Source organism: Pituophis catenifer, unplaced genomic scaffold (genome assembly GCF_029215685.1).
Source record: "Pituophis catenifer annectens isolate HBS135680 unplaced genomic scaffold, rPitCat1.0.hap2 SCAF_1, whole genome shotgun sequence".
Classification (NCBI taxonomy): Eukaryota; Metazoa; Chordata; class Lepidosauria; order Squamata; family Colubridae; genus Pituophis; species Pituophis catenifer.
This window is the reverse complement of record NW_027256881.1, coordinates 51,345,100-51,360,434: the sequence shown is the minus strand read 5'-3', so window position 1 is coordinate 51,360,434 and position 15,335 is coordinate 51,345,100. Positions and strand designations below refer to the sequence as shown.

The window sequence follows — 15,335 nt, the reverse complement described above, 5'->3', positions numbered from 1 at the left end:
AATTAATCTTTAATGCTCTATTTTAAAATGGACATTTTCCATAAAAATGACGTATTAAAAATTGATATTTTTGATGTGATTCTTAGCATTAACAGAAAATGGGGATTTGAAATTCTGAAGAAATAGATCACATACAAAGAACCTTTAAAGAAAATCAAATCATGGCAGTTTTAATGCAATTAGTAATCTTTATTTTAATCATCATCCCAACTGCCTAGTAAATAAAGAGTTCTTTTCATAGTCATCATTTTGAACATGATTTCTGTATTCCAGCAGCCCTTTCATGTCAATTTACAATACTCATATATATTAATGTCTCTATTTTTTTTTCTAGTGGAGACAGGCATAATATAAAAGTTGGAAATAACAAGTAAAGGAGAATATTTGTAGCTCAGGGTTGACATGAAGGGTCCTTGGTGCTCTCTGAACTTGCTTGTTTTTTTGCAGACATTTCATTACGCAAACTAGGTAACATCAGTGCTAGCACTGATTGGGTAATGAAATGTCTGCAAAAAAACAAGTAAGCTAAGAAATAACTAAACAAAGATAAATGGATGCATAGGAGACGATCAGTTCTATTTTGTTTATCAATTGAATATTCTTTTTTGCCTTCTTAAAAGTAGTTTAAGCAGAAATAAACATCTAAAACAGGGGAGTCAAACTTGTGTCATCATGTTGTTGTCACGTGACATATCATGACTTTCCCCCCTTCCCCGCTAAACCGGGGATGGGCATGGCCAGTGCATGATGCCTCTGGCCCATGGGCCATGAGTTTGACACCCCTGATCTAAAAGGTTGTTATATAATGGTATGGCTTCTTTGCGAAATAAAAAAGAGGTAATCCAAGTCATTTATTTCTATAATTCTGCACTAATCCCACCCCTATTTGTCAGTTGGTTATCGTAGAAGAGAATTGGCATCTTGAAATAGTATTTTTGTTTTTTAACCACTAGTTAGAAAATTAAGCCATAATCCAAAACTGGGCATTGTTCATACATAAAATGATTTGACTGAGAATAGTTTTCAAAAACCATGTTTATGTAATGGGATATGAATCTGTTTCTGTTAACAATTTAATTTCAATTATAGAAGCAAATCATTTTTTTCTTTTACTAAATTAGATGTGGCAAAATTTGGAGCTTGGGTTCTCAATATCGTCCTTTTCTTCTTCCGTCATATTTATCTAATTTTTTTTACCTCACTGCAGTCTGAAAAGATATGAAGAAGGAATCAATTTCTATGTTTCATACCATGAAAATCTATTCCTTCCCAATACTTTATTGCTTCATTGCAGATTTTAAGAACCACCCAGAGTTATGCAGACTGATAAACACACTAAAAGCAAATAAATAAAAAAGATGAGTTTGTAAATAAGAATTTATATATGAAAGAAACGGGAGTTGATTTCCTTGAGAGACATAAAAGTAATTTCTGGGGCTTTTAAATCCTTATTCTGAACACCTAATTTTCTTCTATCAAAGGGCATAATATTTAATTTTCAGAAAGAGGACTAGACAATCAGGTTTATTGGAATAAATACTGTTTATGCCGTCTATGTTATTACACCTTGGCTGAATTTGAAAAGCCAAGTAGGGTTTTAACTTGATAAATACTTCTATGGAAAACAATCAGGAAATCCCATGATTATACGGTAGATTGGAAAGTTGGAAAAATATCTGAAAGAAAACAATGGCAAAACATTTCCATATTGTTGCTAAGAAAATTAAATAGATGCCTTATGTGCCAAAAAGCTTACCATCTACAAAAAGGTAGGACAAGCTCTGCTCTAAAGCTTACAGTTTAAATGCAAACCTATCAACAAAGAAAGAGAACTAGAAAGAACTTCTAGAGAAAAGATGTTAAAGTTGCCTCACAACATACTATTAAGCAATTCAAAATGACATTTGTGTTAGTATTGGCACTGGTTGCCAATTGTTTGCAAGGCACGGTTAAGTACTTGAGCCTGGATCTTTCCAGTGTAACACAAATCACTACCCTGTGCTAGTTTGATCAAGTTTTTTGGCAATAAAGAAGGGATGGCAGCTCCTGCAATTACTCTATTTGTAGCAGATAGCTGGAGCTCTGCTGGTCTTCTGTGAGGAAATAGAACCCATCATCTCACAAAAAAACCAAATATGTTTCAACTTGAAAGTTAAACACATTAGCATTCAAATTATTCCTTAAGAATCAAATAAGTTCAGAATCCACAAGGTATCAATTCCACATAGCTGTTAATGAATATTTTTATACTAATGAGGGAAAAGCAGAGGAACTTATTTTCAGTGGACTTTTAGAAGAATGCAAAAACTCCCAAGAGATTACAAAGAAGGCAGAGATGCTAAAAGGTTTCACTTGGACTTTCCTACCGCTTCCCCCTGCCGCAGGGAGACGGAACCGACTAAATGGTTCCGTCCCAGGCGCCTGATGGATCCAGAAAGGTTCCTGACGGAGCTTGGGCCATTTCCTGAGACTCTGACACACGACTCGACTGAAGAGCTGGTGGCCGCCTGGGAGAGTGCGGCCGCCGGAGCTTTGGATCGTGTCGTGCCTTTGCGGCCTCTGACCCGATGCCGATCTCAATTGGCTCCTTGGTTCTCTGAGGAGCTGAGAGAGATGAAGCGTCGGAAAAGACGCCTAGAGAGCATTTGGAGGACTAGTCATTCTGATTCCGACCGGACACAGGTGAGGTCTTATATCAAGACCTACCTAGTGGCGATAAAAGCGGCAAAATCTAACCATTTTTCCGCTCTTATCACATCTGCAGAGAACCGCCCAGCCGCCCTGTTTAGGGTGACCCACTCCCTTCTTCGGGGGGGGAGTGCGGGAGGATCCCTTGCAGGGTCGAGCTGAGGATTTTGTGCAATTCCTGCACGATAAAGTCGCTCAGATTCGGGAAGGCTTGGACTCCGACTGGGTGAGTCCGGGGGAGGAGACGAGGGTAGGTCTTGAGAATATTATCTGGGAGGAGTTTGATCCTGTGGCTCCCGAGGATGTGGACAGGGTTCTGGGTAGGATTAGTGCCGCCACATGTTTATTGGACCCATGTCCCTCCTGGTTGGTACTGGCCTCCCGGGAAGTTACACGAGGCTGGCTCCAGGGGATTATAACTGCTTCTCTGAGTGAGGGTGCCTTTCCTGCCACCTTGAAAGAGGCGGTGGTGAGGCCCCTCCTCAAGAAGCCTTCCCTGGACCCGGCTGAATTAGTTAACTATCGTCCGGTCTCCAACCTTCGTTTTGTGGCGAAGGTTGTTGAGAGTGTGGTGGCACGACAACTGCCCAGGCACCTGGATGAAGCTATCTATCTAGACCCGTACCAGTCGGGCTTCAGGCAGGGGCACAGCACAGAAACGGCATTGGTCGCGTTGGTGGATGATCTTTGAAGGGCCCGGGACAGGGGTTGCTCCTCTGTCCTAGTCCTATTAGATCTCTCAGCGGCTTTTGAAACCATCGACCATGGTATCATGCTGCAGCGGTTGAGGGGGTTAGGAGTAGGGGGCACCGTTTTGCGTGGTTCTCTTCCTTCCTCTCCGGCCGCTCGCAGTTCGTGTTGGCAGGGGGGCAGAGGTCGACCTCGAGGCATCTCGCATGGGGAGTGCCACAAGGGTCGGTCCTCTCGCCTCTTCTGTTCAACATTTATGTGAAGCCGCTGGGTGAGATCATCCGTGGTTTTGGGGTGAAGTGTCATCTGCACGCTGATGATACTCAGCTGTACATCTCCACCCCAGACCACCCCAACGATGCCCTTGATGTGATGTCTCGCTGCCTGGAGGCCGTGCGGGTCTGGATGGGGAGGAACAGGCTCAGACTCAACCCTTCCAAGACCGAGTGGCTGTGGCTACCGGCGTCCCGATATAGTCAGCAGGTGCCATCGCTGACTATTGGGGGTGAATCTTTGCCCCCCACAGAGAAGGCTCGCAATCTGGGTGTCCTCCTGGACGCACGGCTGTCTTTAGAAGAGCATATGACGGCCGTGGCCAGGGGGGCCTTTTATCAGGTTCGCCTGATCCGCCAGTTGCAGCCCTTTCTGGACTGGGACGCCTTGCGCACGGTCACTCATGCCCTTGTCACTTCCCGGCTGGACTATTGTAATGCTCTCTACATGGGGCTCCCCTTGAAGAGCACTCGGAGGCTCCAGCTGGTCCAGAATGCGGCCGCGCGGGTGGTTATGGGCGCACCTCGTTGTGCCCGCGTGACACCTCTCCTGCGCGAGCTGCACTGGCTCCCAGTGGTCTTCCGGGTGCGATTCAAGGTGTTGGTTACCACCTTTAAAGCGCTCCATGGCACAGGACCCGGGTACCTTCGAGACCGTCTTCTGCCACCAATAGCCTCCCACCGACCAGTCCGTTCCCACAGAGAGGGTCTCCTCAGGGTGCCATCAGCCAAGTTATGTCGGCTGGCGACACCCAGGGGGAGGGCCTTTTCTGTGGGAGCCCCAACCCTGTGGAATGAACTGCCCCCGGAAATACGTAAGATCTCCGACCTCCGGGTGTTCCGCTGCGCACTGAAGACCCTGTTGTTCCGCCAGGCAGGGCTGTCAATATAATAATTTTAAATTGGGGTATTTTAATTTTTGGGGTTTTAAATCGCCCAAATCTATTTAATTATTTTAATTTTTAATTATTGTTGTGTCTTGTGTTTTTAAATTGGCTGTACACCGCCCTGAGTCCTTCGGGAGAAGGGCGGTATAGAAATATTATTATTATTATTATTATTATTATTATTATTATTATTATTATTATTATTATTATTATTATTATTATTATTATTTCATACACAGGAGGCAAAACTAAAACAACTGGTTTTAATGTAAATAATAACAAAACAAACAAAAGTCATGAGGGAACTTAAGGAAGAACAGAGAAAACAAGCAAGTTTTTTGTAATAAGCAAACGAAAGGAGAGCAAAGTCCTCGGCTCTTTGATCTCAGTCATGTTCCACTAAACAGAAACAAATTATCAAAAGATAGGACAGCTGTCCTTCCAAAGCAAATAAAACGTCCTTCACATTGCAATCAGCTTGTAGTGTCTTCAAATCAGATATGAATAGCAAGTTTTTTAATAGCAAGTTTTTAATTGTACAATCAAACCCGTCTCAAAGCAAAGCAAGATTCTGGAAGACTATACTGGTTCTGCAACCAGTAGCTAGCTGTTCTGTCCTCTTAAGCAGCACCCATACGCCTCACTAAATACAATTCAAATATTGGAGCAAACTCTGAAGTAAAAAAAAATGTATTCTTTTTAACCCTTTCCTCACTTTGCTAAAAAAACACAGCTTCTGATTTACAACTATAAAACAGTTTTGCAATATTATTTTTCTGAAACCTAGAAACGAGGACTCAAACTACTGAGATTTCAACACATCTGAAATATATGCGTAAGTACAAATACATAGTATTGTACTTTCCTCATTTTTTTTGCAATGACAACAGAGGTAAATGGAAAGCAAGAAAGAGCCAGTTTGGTCTAGTGGTTAAAGCATCAGACTAGAAAATGGGAGACTCTAAGGCAGGGGTGTCAAACTATCGGGACTTTTTCCCCCTTTGCTAAACCGGGTGGGGGAGGAGCCAGCACGTGATGCATCCGACCTGCAGGCCGTGAGTCCCACCTTAGCCATGAAAGCCAGCAGGATGACTTTGGGCCAGTCATTCACTCTCAACCCAACACACCTCACAGGGTTGCCTTTGTGGGGAAAATAGGAGGAAGAAGGTGTGTTGGATATGTTCATCGCTTTGATTATTTGTAAAAGTAATAAAGGTAGAATATAGATAAATACATAAAAATAAATATAAGGCAGTTATTGTATTCTAAATAGAATCCCGCTTCTTCCTTAGAAGTCTACTTTTATGATGTTCTGAAACAACTTAGAATTCTAAAAACACAACAATATGATTGATCTTACAAACATATCACATATTTTTTTTTATATCAGTACCTAAATACAGTGTACAAAGTTCTCCAAGTTTGATTTTAATACCCAGGAATGTAAAACACTTTCCAGTACTGTTACACTTACAAATGCAGTTATTAATACAGACAAAAATAAAGTAAAATAATCTACTATTCACAATCACTTTAGAGGTAATAATGCAACTAGTTTCAGATAAGCCCAAGGGAATTAAGTACAAAAATTTCTAAATGAATGTATTTTAGCAAACATAACAGAGGTTAGCCATCCTTTTATGGCAAAACTGAATATAGAGGAACAAGTTATTATATAAAAGAGTTTTTTGATGGGAAGATTATGCACAAAATTATAGTATTACACTGACATCTAGTGGTACAGCAGAACTATGCAATCATAGCCCAATATCAGCTGGAGCTTCCATAGAAACAAAATGGATTGAGAAAGATCAATCCTATTTAATTTATACACTAAAAATCACTAAAATCATTAAACATGCATAAAATGGTTTTTGGAAGGAAGGCAAAATGAGATTAACATAAATATTAGTAAAGTAATTCAACAGACTATATGCAAGACTCAACCAAAAATAAATTCTAACCATAATTCCACTCTAGAAAAATACTCTGCATAAAATATCCGAAATCTGGAACCAGTGAAGTGGATCTACAAAAATTACCTCTTCTTAATGTCAAATAAATGGTTTACATTTTATGCTATATCTCTAAATATTGGATATATAAATGGTTAGTGAATGTAATAAAATGTTTCTAGAGGATGAGGAGAAAGACTAGATTTGTTGATGATGTTAAACTATTCAGAATAGTAAATACTGTCACAAAATTTCTACTCTTTGCTGTAGAATTACATATTATTCAATGTCAATGCAGAAAAATACTTTAAATATAGCTTTATTTTTCACTATGATAGTTTGACATTTACTATATGTTTCGTGTGTGTGTGTGTGTGTGTGTGTGTATGTATGTGTAGAGAGAGGGAGGGAGTGGGGGGAGAGAAAGAAACTAGAGATCAAATTGCCAACATACGCTGGATAATGGAGACAGCTAGGGAGTTCCAGAAAAACATCTACTACTTCTTCATTGTCTACGTTAAAGTCTTCGATTGTGTGGATCACAACAAATTGTGGCAAGTTCTCAAAAAGATGGGAGTACCAGACCATCTTATTTGTCTCTTGAGAAACCTATATGTGGGTCAAGAAGCAACAGTGAGAACTGGACACGGAACCAATTGGTTCAAAATTGGGAAAGGAGTCCGGCATGGCTGTATACTGTTACCCTGCCTACTTAACTGATATACAAGGCACATCATGAGAAAGGCGGGACTACATGAATCACAAGTTGGAATTAAGATTGCTGGGAGAAATATCAACAACCTCAGATATGCAGATGATACCACTCTAATGGCAGAAAGTGAAGAGAAACTAAAGAGCCTTCTGATGCGGGTGAAGGAGGAGAGGGCAAAAGTTGGCTTGAAACTCAACATTAAGAAAACTAAGATCATGGCTCCCGGCCCTCTCAATTCCTGGCAAATAGATGGGGAAGAAATGGAGGTAGTGAACAATTTTTATTTTCCTGGGCTCCAGCACATGGGGACTACAGCCAAGAAATTAAAAGACGCTTGCTCCTGGGAGGAAAGCTATGGCAAAGTTAGACAGCATACTGCTGGAGAAGACTCCTGTGAGTCTCTTGGACTGCAAGGCAATCAAACCAGTCAGTCCTAGAGGAGATCAACCCTGACTGCTCTTTAGAAGGCCAGATCCTGAAGATGAAACTGAAATACTTTGGCCACTTAATGAGAAGGAAGGACTCATTGGAGAAGAGCTGGGAACGATTGAGGACAAAATAAGAAGGGGAAGACAGAGAATGGAGTCACTGAAGCAGTCGGTGTGAGCTTAAATGGTCTTGGGGGATAGTAGAGGACAGGAAGGCCTGGAGGAAAGTTGTCCATGGGGTCGCAATGGGTTGGACACAACTTCGCAACTAACAACAATGTATTTCATGTTGACCAGAACTTTGCACATCAGATAAAGAGAACTATAATGTTGCAAAAACTGAAAAATTTTGCTGCAGTCTTTTGTCATCAGATATACCATAGTGTTACCATTCCACTTCTTATAATTCCTATCAAAATGCTTAATTCATGAACCAATTTACTACATGCTGAGTGAATTACAATCCATAAAGCTTAATTGCTTTCTATTATGCTCCCACACATCAAACATTCCTTGGCTTTTTGTTAAATTCATGAGCATTTCCAATCCAACCGCCAATCAGCTGCTTGACAGCAAAGGTTCCAGTGTTCCCCGGCAGTGGCAGCTCAGTTGTTGACCAGTGGTGGGCGCAACAGAGCCGAGCCCTGATGAGCCATGTGCTGGGACTGCAATAACATGCTGAAGCTGACCAGGCTGTTTGCTGCAAGGACGCTAGCCAGATGAATACCAGATGGATGCTGGGAGGCAGAGGCAGATTTTTTTTTTCTTACTTCCTCCTCTAAAATTAATGTGTGTCTTATGGTCTGGTGCATCTTATAGTGCGAAAAATACGGTACATGCCAGTTGCCAAGAGCTCAAATTTTCATCACATGGGGATGCAGCAACAGTTGTGTGAAAATTACAACTATAGGTCACTTTTTTCAGTGTAGTTGTAACTTTGAATAGTAACTAAGCAAACGGTTGTAAGTTGAGGTCTGCCTGTACATATCCCAATGTGTTCCAGAGAACACATTTTTTGAAGAATTTGTGTAGCCCTAATGGAGATTATCAAACAATGGCATCAAACTATGCCTTTATTTGTTTACATTTTTTTTTAAAAAGACACTGATAGAATTATTTTATTATCAGCATTTACTGGACTAAAGAAGTGTATATCAGAACAAATTACAAAATTATCTGAAGCTAAGGTGTATCATTCATTAGAGGAAATATAATGAAATAAATAGCAGCATAAAAATACAATAAGTACAGTATTTATAAAATAATAAAATTCAGCAGAGCTTACAGAGGTTATTATTGCTTGATGTTATAGTGGCACGTCCAAAGATGACCTTTTAAGGACTGAATTTACTAATAACCAACACTGGTTACCTATAAATGGAAGTTAAATGGCACTAGCCTTCTGATTAATAGATGAGTATCTCCAGAGCTATGAACAAATAAAGACAAACTGTGAATCTGATGCTATAGAACAAATTTTATACTATTATGGCACTTGGATCTTTCTTTCCATTATATATAATTATCTTTTTATTCTAGCTTTTCACAAACAATCTTCTTCCTGACCTCCCATCTTCCTTTCTTGTATGTCTAAACTGATAATACTGTAATATCAAAGAAAAATTTCTTTTCTTAGATTTTTGGATAATATCTAATGTATTATTTTTGTTCCTTCAAGTCAGTTTTTACACTATTGGCATCTGCCAGACAAATCCTTGCAATTTCCTTGGCAAGATTTTTCAGAAGTGGTTTGCCACTGCTTCTTTCCTAGGGCTGAAAGTGAGTGAATGACCCAAGGTCACCCAGCTGGCTTTATGTCTAAAGTAGGACTAGAACTCAACAGTCTCTTAGTTTCTGCCTGATATCTTAACTACTATATTAAACTGGTTCCCCAATGGCTTTATTAATTTCAGGTTGATAATCCAACATGTAGATAAAGACTGCATGGCACATGTTGCTGCCACCACCTTGAGATAGACCTTTCAAAATCATCTACATGTTGAGACTCTAGAGTGTAGAGAAGAGCAACGAAGAGGATTAGGGAGGGAACTAGAGGTTAATGTATAAAATGAACGGTTGTAGGGACTGGGTGGCATGTCTTGTGTAATGAAGGGAAGCACTAAGAGTGACATGATAGCAGTCTTCCAATATTTGATGGGCTGCCACAGAGAAGAGGGGGTCAACCTATTCTCTAAAGCACCTGAGGGCAGGACAAGAAGTAACAGATGGAAACTTATCAAGGAGAGATCCAACTTAAAACTAAGGAGAACAACTAACCACTGGCTTTCTTCCTGAAGTTGTGGGTGCTTTATCACTGAAGGTTTTAAAGAAGAGATTGGATAGCCACTTGTCTTGAATGGTATAGGGTTCCGTGTTTGAGCAGGAAGATGGACCCTTCCAACTCTGTTATTTTGTATACTGTATATATTGTGTATGTGACCCTTTTTTTAAACTATTAAAATGTCAGCCAGTTTCATTTGTAGGTCCTGCTTAATATCTTTGCCAATATCATTTTTGTATCCTGTATCCTGTCAATTTTAAATTTATTTTGAAACAACTTCATTTTGTTACATCCTCTTCTATTTTTTCTTTTAAGCCCGTTTTTATTATGTCAGACAGTCTAAAGAGTAAGTTCTGGGTACATTGTTGCCAAATCTTCCTAAATTCTTCCAGAGTTAAAATATATTTCTCCATTCTCTATTAATGGGAATTATCCTTTAATTATAATCTTTAATTATTTCTGGCTGCCTCTACTAACCAGCCTTCAAAGTCTCTTCCTCTTAACCAGAACTTTTTCCCAGGAAGAGATTTCTTAAATTTACACTCAATCATCATATATTTTAATAAGATTTTAAATAAATTACTGGAAATATTCTTATAACTTTTTCAAAGATTTGTTTTCAGTCAATCTGGCCCTCTAGTCCATTTAAATTTTTTACAAAACCACCCTTTTGTAACTTATTTCCAAGTTTAAAAAGGGGTTTAAGTTTAAAGGTTCAACTTACCTAAATTTCCTTTCACTCCAGGTTGGAGGAAAATCACCCGGTATAATAAAACTGGACATTCTTAATGTCCAAAAAGCAATTTATAAGCTACTTCCAATAAAAGTGATTAAGAAGGGAAGTGAGCAAACTCACTGTCTTTTTGAAAGACTCCAAACCATGGCTTGGGCATTGCTGTCCCTCCCAACTCCCAGAGCTCTAAAATCTGTTGGAGATCGCTGTTTTATGGGACTATCTGCAAGGACACCCAAGTGATTCCAAGTCTCTCTCCTTCATCCAGAGAAGAACTTGGGAAGCTGCTTCCTTCACCGGTTCCACTTTCCACCATGATTATTGCCTATGTTAACAGTGAAGCCGTCTTAGTTGGCCATTGCTTCCCCAGAAATGGGATATTTTGTCTTTCAATATCATTCTACCACTGATGATGCTATGTAGTTTGAGTAATGAAACATTGGCAAGAAAACAACCAAGGTCAGAAAACACCAAGGACCCCTCTTTTCAATATTTAGCAGACCATGTTACATGGAGAATTAAAAGAAATACATGGACACCAATTTAAGGCAACCAATCTCTCCTAGACATTTGGTTAAAGAATCATATATAATTATCAAGAACTGCTTTATTCCAGCTTACTTTTGGAAATATATATCAGGGATTTTTAAAAAACTTTAGAAATAAAAGGTTGTTATAACTTATTATGTGCTATATGTATGTGTCAGTGGAGCCTAGCAAAAACTGTTAAAAGTAAAACAAAAGACTGCAATTACCAAAGCATGTTAAAAATACATTCCCCTTGTTATGTTAAGACATTATTTGCTCAATTCATGATTTGCTGAAAAAAAAACAAGACTGGTGCTATGGTTTATAAACTATAGAGGCATATTATTAGAAGGCTGGAAAATATTTATAAAATTGGTTAATTAATTGCATAATAAACTAGATTTCTCTTCTTTTAGTTGCATGACTACTTGCTAGTCCATGGCTGCCAAGTGTTCTTCAAACACCAGCTACAGTATATAGTTTTAATATAATATAAAGTCAATGTTTAGTTTTCATTTAAGCAGTGTATCAACAGTTAAATTAAAAAAAGCAAATGTTAGAAGGGGAAAAATAAATTTTTGAGAGGATCTAAAAATATTTGTTTTCTTAAGGAGACAGATAAAAATTTATCTTTATGCAATATATGTTTTAAAGTTTAATAGAAGATAGGATTCCAAAATAATTTATCTCAATATCTTCTAGTCAAGGTATTAGCCAGGTTCAGGTATACCACTAAACCATGATTTTAATCATGCTTTGGCTACATTGTAATAGCTGTTTGTACACTATATATTAAACCATAAATCATAATTTATAAACCAAAGACTCAGTTCAGAGATTATTTTAGCCAAAACCAAGCACACCACAGTAAGGCTTAGTAAAATTATAGTTCCAGCCAATCAAATTATGGTCTACTGTGAAAATGTATTTCACATGTTATATGTCTTGTACTGCATTAATTTATCATGGTAAATTATTACTGTGTATTATTATGTACTTTCTCTTCCAGATACAGAAGTTGGAAAAAAACTAACCCAGAGTTTTCATGCAAATTGCTAGGTAAAATGAAAATAGGTTGAGTGTGTTTGGTTGCTTAGCTACATCTGTTTGATGTCTGCAATACATAAATACTTACTTTGGCAAATCAAAAGGATTGACTTGTTATTTTACAATCACCTAGAGACCCAATTTAACTTCCTTATAATGCTTTCACAGTGTACACAGCCTAATTTTAAATATCATAATGATCAATGGAACACAATAGTTTGACAGTTTTTTCAAAGCAAGGATCAAGCTACATCAATTCTAATAACATCAAGTCTGCAATCCTAAAGTTAATTACTTGAAAAGAAACCCCAATAAATAAACTTGTTTCTGAGAGAAAAATGCATAAGACTGGGCTGCAATAAGTTTGGATTTCAGTACTGATCAGAGGGATGCAGCACAAAAGCAATACTGCACATTTTCTTTTATAAGCCATTGTTCTAACAAGGAGACATTTTGTGAGGTTCCTAAGATATCTAAACATGTGTCTATTTTTAAAGAGCTGCAGTCTGCTTGATGCAGAGGTAAGAGACAATGAAAACTGCAAGGTGGAAATGGAGTTTATAATTGGATAAATTTTCTCAGCTTTAACACTGGTTAACTCCTTATTCTACTGAGAACATGCCATACTGTTCTAACAAAACAGACAAAATTCTGTGGTTAATAATAAACTGTCACAAAATACTGAATAGCCTTGGCAGCAAAAGCAAGAATAATTTATTTTTAAAACTCAACTAAATGATCCTTCACATAGAAGTATCTTTCATGCATTTCCAGGTAAAGCAACCCTACTCTCAGATAAGTTGGCACAGATCTGTCTGCATATTTGACTTTTAACATTATTATACATAGGATTAATTGGTCCTTTGGTTGTAAGAACAAAACTATATTCTCCACAGTAATATCAAGAAAAAATGCTCAGTACTTTCTGCATGTGTTGGTGCAAACAAAGATAAGGCAACTGTCTCTAGAGTCTTTCCCATATAGAGCCTGCAAGTTTTAGACAATAACCTCCATCAGTCCCAGCCACATTCTATAGGATGATGGAAGTTGCAGCCCCATATGTATTAAAAGTTGTTATGATCACCCTAAACTATAATCAGATTCAATTTTTTTCAGAAAATATTTACAGGAAGAGCAAACTACAATCATTTTCAGCAGTGCTACTTTCTACTATTTGTTGCTCTGAGTTATTTATACAAACAATAAATATAAAAAATAATAAAGGTGGAATATAACTGATATTAAAGCCATATATAATATGCCTTGTAATAAAACTGTATGAAGCACAGTAATTTAACAAGAATTTTATACACACATGATTATTAGATTATGTTCCCATTTAATTATATTCCAGCACCTTTTATTTTATCTTAATTCTTGTTCTGGTACCAAAATACTTAAAAAATACAACAAAGACACTTCTACTTTTCTACACATTTCTCTCCCTTTTCATTAATCCCATACATTTTCTGCATCTGGACTAATGGGAGTTCAGAGTATGGGTCTTTATCATGTTTCTAATGGTTGTAAAGCATATGCTTATTGCTTAAAAAGTATCAGTATCATCCTCCTATAGGCCCCAAATATACAGTATATTTACCCATACCTTTCCTGTAGATAGCCTAAGAAAATAAATTCTGCATGAGGAAATCTAATCCGGGGAGAAAGAAGCAGTTGTGGAAACTGCTATGTAGTAAAGACCTGAGGAAGGAGCATTTTAAAGCAAGTCAAAAGATAAGAAGTGGGTGGAGAAGAGGAGGGATGCCAGAGCTAGGGGAACCCAAATAAGATGGAGAACCCGAGGGATTCCTTTCCTTCATAAAGGAGTTCCATCATGGGATCCTCAAACCGGGGATCCCTTCTCCTAAAAAGTAAACTAGACCTTTTCATTCCAAGCAATGCTTCAAAGAAAGAGGCCCTGGAGGTCATCCATTCCGACTCCAACTTCGGCCACACTGGCCTTTCCCCCCCCCATCCTTTGTATTGACCCCCCCCCCAGGGCATTTCCAATTAAAACAAAAACAGCCAAGAAGCTAATCTTGGGAGTTTAGGGGAAAGGAAGAGCTACACTTCGATTCGGTTGTGCCTAAGAGGAAATACTTGGCGACCCGCAATAGGGGTCGGGAAGGTGGGAGACAGAAAGCCCCCCCCCCCACATGAGTCCCCAAATCCCACCCAGCCGAGACCCAGCGCCTCCTCTTCGCGAGCACCCCCCCCCCCTTCGATCCCACCGCAACTCAGCCCCTCACCAAGCGGAGCTGGCTGGTCTCGTCGTAGGAAAGGAAGCCGAGGATGCTCTCGATGGCCACAATGGGCAGCCCCACCAGCGTGTTGCTCTGCGGGAGTTGCTCCAGGGACGGTGCTTCCCCGCGGGGCTGTGGCAGCGGAGGTGGGGAGAGCCGCGCCGAATCCATGGCGCCTCCTTCCCCTTCCGACAGGAGCCGCTCAGCCGCTACAACTGCCGCCATCTTGGGGCCTATTCCCTTCCTCGGCTCCGGGAGGGGGCACTTCCTGTGGCAACGTTACCGCCTCCTTCTTCGGCGACACAGTTAAAGAGACAGGAGGCCCCCGCGCTCTCCTGCAGCTTCGGAGTCGAATTGTTCCCGCAGCCTTTCGAATTCCGCAGTCTCGGGTTTAGGCTGCTAGCTTGAGGCTTCTCTGCAAGCCCGTCCCAGACGCCTTTCGGCTACTACGGTAGTGGTCGTCGAAGTATTCAAACTTGTAGGAATAGGCCAGCACAGTTTCTCTCCTCTCCTGTTCACTTGCCGACTGGCAAAATGATGCCGCCGGTTGGAGAAGAAGTCAGCCGAATTGGGCAGGACGACTCGCAAATGCACGCAATGCAAGTCGGGTTCTAAAAGATGTGACACCCCCCCCCTTACTACAGTGACATCAGGGAAGGCTAATTCTCTAGGTTTGGAATGAACTCCTTTTACGGTTACCAAGAGTTAGTCCTTGCAAGCCCTATAGAGATTCCCATAGATTCCCTCATGTATGGAGGGCGAGCGAGCAGGAGAAATGTCAGGCAGTAATGGAGCAGTTCAGTTCAAGTTGGGAGGGGGGAAAAAAACACCTCTTCAAAGATGCCTTCTAGTTCTGTGAATAATCTTTTGC

The 15,335-nt window shown here is 39.7% G+C and overlaps 1 protein-coding gene across 1 annotated transcript in view; it reads right to left on the bottom strand.

Moving 5' to 3' along the window:
- The window catches only part of FBXO28 (F-box protein 28), a 28,888-nt gene extending 14,188 nt beyond the window's left edge, over positions 1-14,700 (bottom strand). The window contains exon 1 of the mRNA XM_070949365.1: positions 14,471-14,700. Coding sequence (XP_070805466.1) covers positions 14,471-14,689 — 219 coding nt within the window. The 5' untranslated portion in view covers positions 14,690-14,700. The remainder of the gene's footprint in view (positions 1-14,470) is intronic.
- Between the last annotated feature and the right edge of the window lie 635 nt (positions 14,701-15,335).